Source organism: Lipotes vexillifer, unplaced genomic scaffold (genome assembly GCF_000442215.2).
Source record: "Lipotes vexillifer unplaced genomic scaffold, Lipotes_vexillifer_v1.1 scaffold491, whole genome shotgun sequence".
Classification (NCBI taxonomy): Eukaryota; Metazoa; Chordata; class Mammalia; order Artiodactyla; family Lipotidae; genus Lipotes; species Lipotes vexillifer.
Genome location: NW_006770548.1, coordinates 871924 through 881814, shown reverse-complemented (window position 1 = coordinate 881814; position 9891 = coordinate 871924). Strand labels below are relative to the sequence as shown.

At 56.8% G+C, this 9891-nt stretch overlaps 1 protein-coding gene across 1 annotated transcript in view; it reads left to right on the top strand.

Annotated features, from left to right (window-relative positions):
- SLC26A6 (solute carrier family 26 member 6) overlaps positions 1–7665 on the top strand; it is a 9666-nt gene extending 2001 nt beyond the window's left edge. The window contains exons 3-22 of the mRNA XM_007446223.1: positions 1–75; positions 158–297; positions 538–648; positions 1197–1360; positions 1558–1722; positions 1800–1952; positions 2269–2351; positions 2436–2583; positions 2856–2969; positions 3142–3219; positions 3552–3647; positions 3739–3845; positions 4015–4084; positions 5061–5153; positions 5239–5343; positions 5684–5776; positions 6585–6761; positions 6981–7035; positions 7291–7427; positions 7651–7665. Coding sequence (XP_007446285.1) covers positions 1–75; positions 158–297; positions 538–648; positions 1197–1360; positions 1558–1722; positions 1800–1952; positions 2269–2351; positions 2436–2583; positions 2856–2969; positions 3142–3219; positions 3552–3647; positions 3739–3845; positions 4015–4084; positions 5061–5153; positions 5239–5343; positions 5684–5776; positions 6585–6761; positions 6981–7035; positions 7291–7427; positions 7651–7665 — 2179 coding nt within the window. The remainder of the gene's footprint in view (positions 76–157; positions 298–537; positions 649–1196; positions 1361–1557; positions 1723–1799; positions 1953–2268; positions 2352–2435; positions 2584–2855; positions 2970–3141; positions 3220–3551; positions 3648–3738; positions 3846–4014; positions 4085–5060; positions 5154–5238; positions 5344–5683; positions 5777–6584; positions 6762–6980; positions 7036–7290; positions 7428–7650) is intronic.
- Positions 7666–9891: the final 2226 nt, after the last annotated feature.

Genomic DNA, 9891 nt, shown 5'->3' with positions numbered 1-9891 from the left:
GAACCAAGAACATCTGGAGGAGCTGGGGAGCTGGAGCTCAGCAACTGGGACCCTCCAATGGCGAACCTGGTTTCGGTAAGGCTGAGGTCGGGGGGACTGGGGGCACTGGCAGGACTCAGGTAGCCCCTGTCTGTGATACCTACCCTTGTGTCCCCAGGTGCTCCCATGCTCGGGCCCGAGCCCTTCTGCTCCAGTACTTCCCAGTTTTGACCTGGCTACCCCAGTATCCTGTGCGTGACTGGCTTCTGGGTGACTTGTTGTCTGGCCTGAGTGTGGCCATTATGCAGCTACCACAGGGTGAGCCACCCTTGACCTGGAGACTGTACCCTCAACCCTTGGATGATGACCCCGACCCTTCAAGGCCCTGGCCTGTAATCTGTGAACCACTGCCTGCCCCCACCTCCCCCCACCCCTCCGCCAAAAGCCAGAAACATGACCCCTGCCCCTGGAACTATGGCCCATGACCCAGGGCTGGGATTTCCTCATCCTTTCAAGACCCTGGCCTCCAAGTCTACATTGCTACCATTCCACCTCCAGGCCTGGCCTATGCCCTCCTGGCTGGACTGCCCCCCGTGTTTGGCCTCTACAGCTCCTTCTATCCTGTCTTCATCTATTTCCTGTTCGGCACTTCCCGGCACATCTCCGTGGGTGAGTGGAGCCAGGAGGGTGCCTACATTCCCCACAGAGGACAGGGTGAGGGAGGGCTGAGCAGGGCAAGGAAACGCAGGGAACAGGGAGGGAGGCATTGATGCCGGGCCAGTGGGAGACTGGCCCAAGGGTCATTCCAGGCAGGACTGGGCCTCTGACCGTGGAGACAGATTCAGGTTACCTAGAGGCCTTGGCCCAGGAGGATATGGGTGAGTGAAGCATCTCAAGGGGCCCAGACTTGGCACAGACCTGAGAGCCTGAGGCAGGCCATGCCCCCTTCCCCATTCCACTTTTCATAGGGGGAGTGGTCCTGAGCCAGTGGATACAGGTGGGACAAGGTAGATGATGCAGGGCCAACATTTCTAGCCAAGCTCAAGAGCCTTTGAACTTAGAGTTCATACATGACTGCCAGCGCTGCCTCTATTTGCACAGCAAGTCTGAGGATATTGGTCTAGAACTAGGTGTCTCCTGGCCTCTCCCTTAAGACCAGGACTCCAGGGCAGGGCAGTGCCCCCTCCCCTTCAGACCACATTGATCTGCCCCTGCAGGCACCTTTGCTGTCATGTCCGTGATGGTGGGCAGTGTGACAGAATCACTGGCTCCGGATGAAGCCTTCCTGCAGGCCTCGAACTCCACTGTTGATGTGGCGGCCAGAGATGCTGCTCGGGTGCAGGTGGCCTCCACACTCAGTGTCCTTGTTGGCCTCTTCCAGGTGCGGAGCAGTCAGGAGTACAGGCCCCTGACTGCCAGACCCACCCCTCACCCCGTTTGCCAGGTCCCCTGAGTGTCTGGCCATCACCATCTTCCTCCTCATCATCACTCATCCCCCTCTGCTCCCACCTGCCCTGGGCTCTGCCCCGGCCACCCCTAGGACCCTCTCCTCCCCTGACTGCCCTGTGCACCCCACAGGTGGGGCTGGGCCTGGTCCATTTCGGCTTCGTGGTCACCTATCTGTCAGAGCCTCTGGTCCGAGCCTATACCACAGCCGCGGCTGTGCAGGTCTTCGTCTCGCAACTCAAGTATGTGTTTGGCCTCCATCTGAGCAGCCGCTCTGGGCCACTGTCCCTCATCTATGTGAGTGAGGGTAGGAGGAGGGAAGGGTGGGTGGGCCCAGGACCTTGAGTGCTGGCTGTGACCCCCGCTCCCCTCAGACAGTACTGGAGGTCTGCTGGAAGCTGCCCCAGACTGTGGTCGGCACCATGGTCACTGCAGTTGTGGCAGGGGTGGTTCTCGTGCTGGTGAAGCTGTTCAATGACAAGCTGCGGCGACAGCTGCCCATGCCGCTCCCTGGGGAGCTGCTCACGGTTTGAATTCTGGTGGGGGGGAGGGGGGGCAGGGGGAAGGGCAAGTGATGAGTCCCTGCCGTGTGGGCGTCCCCCAGATAGTTAAAGACTAGTTGGCGTGGGCACTGAGGACTGGGGGGACCACAGCCGACAGCCCCTAACAGCATCTCCCTTTCCCCAAAATGGTGGTGTCCATCTTTTACCCTATCGCTGACTTCTGCCCACCCCTCTGAAGGTTTCGCTTCAGGCCTCTCTCTTTACGCCCAAAGTGATTTCTCCATCCCCCTTAATGGTGGTGCCAGCACCTACCTCCCCTGACTCTGTCCTCTCCCTGCAGCTCATCGGGGCCACAGGCATCTCCTACGGCGTGGGACTGCAGCACAGATTTGGGGTGGATGTCGTGGGCAAAATCCCTGCTGGGTGAGCTCCGGCCCCTGTCAGGTCAGGGAGGGTTGGGTGGCCAGGGCCACAACGTTCCTTTGGCCTCACAGATGCCCCTCACAGGCTGGTGCCCCCAGTGGCCCCCAGCCCCCAGCTGTTCGCAAGGCTTGTGGGAAATGCCTTCGCCATCGCTGTGGTTGGGTTCGCCATTGCCATCTCGCTGGGGAAGATCTTCGCCCTGAGGCATGGCTACCGGGTGGACAGCAACCAGGTCTGGGGAATGGGATGTGGGACACGGAGCGGGCAGGTGTACAGAGATCCCAGGGCTTGGGGGGATGGAGTATCAGGTGGGAGACAGGGAAACAGCAAACAGATGTGCTGGGGCCACATGGGGGACTGAGGGTGGGAGAGCAGGACACATGGGACAGTGGCCAAGTCTTTGGAGGCTACTGAGTACGGATGGAGGTTGGGGATGCATAGGCCAGGACACAGTGACCACGCACTGCTAGTGATGTGTCCTGACACCTGCACTACCCCCATCAGGAGCTGGTGGCACTTGGCCTCAGTAACCTCATCGGGGGCATCTTTCAGTGCTTCCCTGTGAGCTGCTCTATGTCTCGGAGCCTGGTACAGGAGAGCACCGGGGGCAACACACAGGTGGGCTGCAGGTGTGGGCTGCAGGTGTGCATCTACACACATACTGCTTTGCCTGGGTGGTCCTACCCCCTGCTTTCCCCCCCCCCCCCCCACTCCCCCTTCCCCCCTGCTCTCACCTTCTTCTCCCCTACACTGCAGCCCACTCATCCGCCTGCTCGCTCCCACTGTACAGGTGGCTGGAGCCATCTCCTCCCTCTTCATCCTCATTATCATCGTCAAACTTGGAGAACTCTTCCAAGACCTGCCCAAGGTGAGCTGCCATCCTGCACCCAGCCAGGCTTGAGGGCCTTGGCCAGGCCAGGGACTCAGATCAGTCAGTCAGGGCCTGGGTGAGGGGGAGGGATACAGGGTCATGCCCTGTTTTTCAAGCTTGAGATCTCTGGTTGAGATTTGGAGTCGACAGTCAGGGGTAAGAACCTTTGAGAGTCAGACCCAAGTTGTTAGGTTCGGGGTCAGGAGGTGGTTAGTGTCATTCGGGGTCATACCCAGGTGCTTGAGGACAGTCTGGCTCAGGCTGGATGGTCAGGGTTGTCAGCATCCTGCACCTCTCAGTAGCTCCTGGTGACCCTCCCCCTCCCCCAGGCAGTCCTGGCTGCTGCCATCATTGTGAACCTGAGGGGCATGTTGATGCAGTTCACCGACATATGCTCCCTCTGGAAGGCAAATCGAGTGGATCTGGTGAGAGGCCTGGGAGCCCAGGGGTGGGGTCAGGGCCTTCAGCCCCAGTGACCCTTCTAGACCCTGTTGACTCCTACCCTTCTGTTTTTAGCTCATCTGGCTGGTGACCTTTGTGGCCACCATCATGCTGAACCTGGACCTTGGCCTGGCAGTTGCGGTAGTCTTCTCCCTGCTGCTCGTGGTGGTCCGCACACAGTTGTGAGTCACCCCTTTGGTTCCCCCCTCATTCCAGCTGGTGAGGGAGTGAGGTCCACGTTGGTTTCCCCCAGCTTTCCCACATCTTGGGGGGGTGACCCAAGGCTCCTTAGAACCCCCTCATTGCCCCCTCTCTTAATGCCCCCCTCTTCTCACACTTTCTCTTTCACAGGCCCCACTACGCTGTCCTGGGGCAGGTGCCAGACACAGATATTTACAGAGACGTGGCAGAGTACTCAGAAGTGAGTGGCAGGGGCTAAGCCAGAGGATGGCGTGGATGGGGTAGGACAGAGGCAGACGGGGCCATCCCTTATCAGGTCCTTGCGTACTTGGCAAGGACACGGGGGTGGGGCGCTAAGGGTGCTTTGGTCCTTGGAATTTCAAGGGAGGAATTTGGGTCTCTGACCCCCATACTCAGAGTATGGGCCTTAGGGCTGGGGGAGGAGTCTGTCTTAGAGGCAGCAGTACAAGCCCCATCCTGCAGAGTAGCCCTGGGTCAGGAATGTAGAGGGGCAGGATCTGGGGCACGAGGATATAGGGGAGGCTGTTTGCTGACCTGATCAGTGGGGTTACTGAATCTCCGTCCTTTACCTCCTGAGAAGTCTCACGTCAAGCCCTGGGAACAAAAGTGGGGGCTCTGGAATAAAACGAGCTCATTTTCCCTGATGGAGCCTTGAAGGCTGAGCATAGTATGATGAGGCAGAGTGAGGGAAGGACATGAGTGGAGAAGCTCAGCTGGATGGAAAGGGAGGTGGGGGGTGGCGCAGGGACATTGTTCAGGCCCAAAGGCCAAGCAGAGACCTGGAGTGTCCTGAGCGGGGTGGGAGCCAGGGAAGGCTTGGCTGGGCTGGCAGTTGAGGAGGGTCTCTCTGTCCACATACAGAAAACAGACCCCAGTGCTGGGGTTGGAGACCCAAGCGGAAGCTAAGAGCCATTGAAACCTGGCCTGGGTATTGGCAGAAGGACAGGGCAGATGGGGTGGGAGAGGTTCAGGATGCCCTGGAGGAAGAAGCAGCAGCTCTGACAGGCCCAGCTGAGGGGTCAGGATGACCCCACCAGCTCCTGGGAAGGCATGGCCTGCAGGCCGGGCCTCTGTTGGCTGGGAAGCAGAGGGTTGATGATGGCAGGTACCGGGGTACACAGGGGAGGAAAGAAAGAGAGCAAGATGCAGCTAGGAGAGATGAGGGCTCAGCCACCCCCAACCTGACCTATCCCCAGGCCAGGGAGGTCCCAGGCGTGAAGGTCTTCCGCTCCTCGGCCACCATGTACTTTGCCAACGCTGAGCTCTACAGTGACACGCTGAAGCAGAGGGTGAGGCCTGGGGTCCACAGCGGGAGGGGCAGAGGGTCTCTCACCTCCCCGGTGTCCACATCCCCTGCCCTGCCCTTTGCTCTAGTGCGGTGTGAACGTGGACCACCTCATCTCCCAGAAGAAGAAACTGCTCAGGAAGCAGGAGCTAAAGCTGAAGCGACTTCAGAAAGAGAATAAGCTCCCGAAACAGGCAGGGGCCCTTCTGACCCCACCCGCCCTTTCTCCCAGCCTCCTGGCTTCTCACCCTCATTCTTCATCCCTCCTCCTCTCTCCCTGATGCCCCCAACGACCCTGCAGGTCAGGGTTCTGCGGGCAGTTTTGTTTTTCTCCTGCCTCCTAAGCCAATGGTGGCGTTAACCATCACAGTCCTCTTCCCAAAGTAGGTCAGAACCCCACAGCCTTCAGCCTGGCTGCCCTGGGTCCCAAGCTTCAGCTCCTAGTCCACCTGCCTGCCCAAAGCCAGGGGACAACACCAGGCCTGCCTGGCCTGGTTGTCATATGACAGCTGGGACACCTCTTTCCTGGCCTAGGCTGCCGCCTCCAAGGGCACTTCCATTTCCATCAATGTCAACACCAGTGTCACAGACATTGAGAGCAACGATGTGGAGGGCTCCAAGGCCAAGGTGAGGCTGGAGGTGGGAGAGGGGCCAACCATGAGCTGCAGGGATGAGAGTGCCCATGTGTGGAGTGGAGTGATGGATCAGATGCTCTACAGGGAGATCTCTAGTGATATGCCATAGAGTTCTGCTTGTGGCTCTCTGGTCTGTAATCTGAGGCCTAGCCAAAGACCTTGAATTTGTGAATTCTACAAGACCCTGCAGTCTGTGTTCATGGGCAGAGGGAAGGGATTGGGCATGTGGGAAAAATCCGGGATCAAAGGGGACATGAATCTCAATTAGAGGCTCAGGCAGGACTTCCCTGGCAGGCCAGTGGTTAAGACTCTACGCTCCCAGTGCAGGGGCCATGGGTTCCATCCCTGGTCAGGGAAGTTTCACATGCCGTGTGGCGCCCCCCTCCCCCCATAAAAGACTCAGGCAGGGTGCCAGGATATCTGTGTGTGTGCATGTGTCCGTGTGTCTCTTTTGGTTTGTCTCCATCCTCAGTCAGTCACTCTGGCTGACTGAGGATGGGGTGTGGTCTCTGATGCCCTTCCTTCTTAAGTGTCCCTATTAAGTATGGGCCCAGGAAGTAACAGAGCAGTAGATGCATGTCTATGTGTGCTCCCGGAGTCTGGGCACCCTCCCCTGTGTGTCCCCATGTGTCCCTCCTGTCTTTACATACAGGCTCCCTGTCTCCATATCCTCATGTGTCTACTGCATGCCCCATATATGTGGCCGTTTACACGTCTGATCCTGTGTGTCTGCACGTCTGTGTATGTTCCCTCCCTTCACCCCCCGTGGGCGGCCCTTGCAGTGTGTCATTTCCCAGCAGGTGAGTGCAGGGACTGAGCTAGAGGATACAGCAGCCAGGTGTCAAGAAGATGCCAAGGCCCCAGACATGTCCTCACTGAAGACCCTGGGCCTGCCTCAGCCAGATTTCCACAGCCTCATCCTGGACCTGAGTTCCCTTTCCTTCGTGGACACTGTGTGTCTCAAGAGCCTGAAGAATGTAAGGGGCCTTGAAGGGCCCTAAGAAGGCCCCTAAGAAGGGCCTTGGGGAGGACAAGGCCCTTCAACCCTGACCCCATAACTAACTCCAAGAGCCCTCTGAGCCTAACCCCCAACCCTCTGAGCTCCCCCTCTGAACTCCCTTTCCCCCCAGCCTGCCCAAGTCCCCCTTTGGAGCCCCTGACCCTCCCGCTGAGTCTGGCCCCCTTTTCTGCTGCAGATTTTCCGTGACTTCCGGGAGATCGAGGTGGAGGTGTACATGGCTGCCTGCCACTGTGCGTGGGGTGGACACAGCAAGAGCGGTCCGGGGAGGGGGTGGGGATTCTGGCCAAGGAATCTGCCAGGCAGCACAAGGAAAAAGTCCTTCTCTGAAACTGGAGGTCAGAGGTGTCCTGGGAGGGAGGGGTCAAGGGTCAAGAGTTGGGGTTTAGCTATAAGCCTCAGGGGTGGTGGTCAGGGTGACATTCCGCCAGTGCCTGGGTGTTCCTGGGGGTTCTGCGGGTCAGGGGAGACCAACTCCTTGCCTACAGCTCCCGTGGTCACGCAGCTTGAGGCGGGGCACTTCTTCGATGCATCTATCACCAAGCAGCATCTCTTTGCCTCTGTCCACGATGCTGTCATCTTTGCACTCCAACACCCAAGGTCCAGCCCCGTCAACCCTGTTTTGGTGAGCTGACCTCTGTTGCTGAGCTCTTTTTGTTTATCTACTGCTTGTCCCATCCTGACCCCATTTCCAGGAAGTCCACCCTTCCTGGATGGCTCTGATTAGCTCTGCCACCAGTGGATCCACTGCCTTCCCCTCCTGCCTTTAGAGGAAGCTGCTCCCGGGGGAGGGGGTAGTACGTGTCCTTCGGAAACTGACAGGAGCCTCTCCTCCTCTCCCTGCCCAGGTTACCAAACTCTGACCTGCTGCCACCGTGCCTGAGACTGCCCACCTCTGGAGGTTGTGACCGGTTACCCGTGAGGACCCCCTACCCCTGGGCTGCCTCCAGATGTCACCCAGGAGTCCCCTCCGTACGCACGCACATAACTCAGGGATGGAGGTTCTGGGACTCCAAGTTCAGTGCTCTAGGCCTGGGATAAGGCACTGGCCAAGTGGGAGGAGCATGCATGTTTTTAGCCTCAGGAATAAAGATTTGTTTTCCCAATGCCAGGCTCTGCTGTGGCTTGGTGGGGCCTTGGCTATAGTCCATAGCCCTGGCTCCTGACCCTTCTTGTGCCCCAAAGTGGGAATTGGGGTTGGAAGCTGGGGGGAAAGTTCGGGGAGGGCAGGGTCAGGCAGGGGGAGTGTGGAGCAGGAGGGAGAGCTTCGGGGCTAGGCCCAGGGAGGGGGGCGTCCCAGGTCCAAGTTCCTCCCCAGCCAGGCGCAGCCCTCGGCACCTGTGTCCTCGGCTGTAAAATGGTTGGAATCAGAGCTGCTTCTCAGGAATGACCTGTTCTCAGGGACCCCTGATGAGGTGCAGGGCAGGCCTGGCACTACTGGGCAGCCCCTGGAGAGTGTGGTGTGAACACCTGAGCAACCAGCTGAGGAAGCACAGGGTATTCACAGGTGTTGCCGGGCTGCACTGAGAAGTAAGAATATGGGAATTCCCTGGCAGTCTAGTGGTTAGGACTCAACTCTTTCACTGTCAAGGGTGAGGGTTTGATCGATCCCTGGTTGAGGAACTAAGATCCCACAAGCAGCACGGTGCAGCCAAAAGAAAAAAAAAAGAAAGAAAAGAAAGGAAAGAATGTGCATGATTGATTTACTTGGGGAAAAATGCTTATTTGTATAATTAGATCACCTGGGCTTTGCAGGTCACCATCAGCCAAGAACCACGTGTTGATTTCTACCATAAAACACCAACATCTGGGCATGTGGCCCAGTGGGCAGCAATGGGCCTTCAGGCCAGCTAATACTGAGTGACTGGAGGCCAGGGTCGGGGGGTCGAACCTTTCTGGGCCTCCGTATCCTCATCAGGAGAGCAGAAATGGTAATAGTACCCACTTCATGGGTTCCTCAATGAGTATTAAATGAGTAAATGCCACAAACAGCTTGCAACAGTGCTGGGCTCACGTCACCTGCCAAAACAAGTGAGCCTGCCATTTGCAGGTCCCGACCAGGTCCTGGGCTCTGTGCTGGACAAGTGGACAGAGGCTGTCCTGCCCTGCAAGTCACAGAGGCACCTGTTGCCTGGCTGTTTCTATCCTGGCCTGTGTCAGTGCCCTGCTCTGTGTTCACAAATCATCTGTCCTTTCCCCACCCCCAAAACCTTGCCCAGGAAGTCAGGGCCCTTTGTCACACTGCCTCCAGGAACCAGGAACAGCGCTGGGCACAAGGAAGTGCTTGGTAAATACTGGTTAAGTGATCCTATGTACTGGAGTGGAAGGTAAACCTCAAACATGAACTTGCAGATACAGGCAGACCTTGTTTTATTGCACTTCGCCGATACTGTTTTTTTTACAAATTGAAAGTTTATGGCAACGCTGAGTCAATCAAGTCTTTTGGTGCCATTTTTCCAACATCATTTGCTCACTGCATGTCGCTGTCACATTGTGGTAATTCTCAAAGTATTTCCAACTTTTTCATTATTATTGTATTTGTTAGGAGGATCTGTGATCAGTGATCTTTGATGTTACTACTGTGACTCGCTGAAGGCTCAGATAATGGTTAGCAATTTTTAGCAATAAAGTGTTTTTTTAAATTAAGGTATGTACTTTTTTTTAGACATAATGCTACTGCACGCTTAATAGACTACAGTGTAGTGTAAACATAACTTTTATATGCACCAGGAAACTGAAAAATTTGTGCAACTCGCTTTATTGTGGTGGTCTAGAACCGAAGCACAGTATCTCCAAGGTATACCTGTACTTGGAAATGCTTTGAAGAAAATGAAACAGGGTCAGGAATTCCCTGGCAGTCCAGTGGTTAAGACTCTGCGCTTCCATTGCAGGGCGCATGCGTTCAATCCCTGGTCAGGGAGCTAAGATCCCACATGCCACAATGCGGCCAAATAAATAAATAAAACAGGGTCACGTGAAAGAGAAGGGACTGTGTTACCCAGGATGGTCATGGGAGGGAGACTCAGGGAGCAGGTGACACTTGAGCTGAAATGCAGCTGTGAGAGTTCTCTTTCTAGGACAGTGCTCCT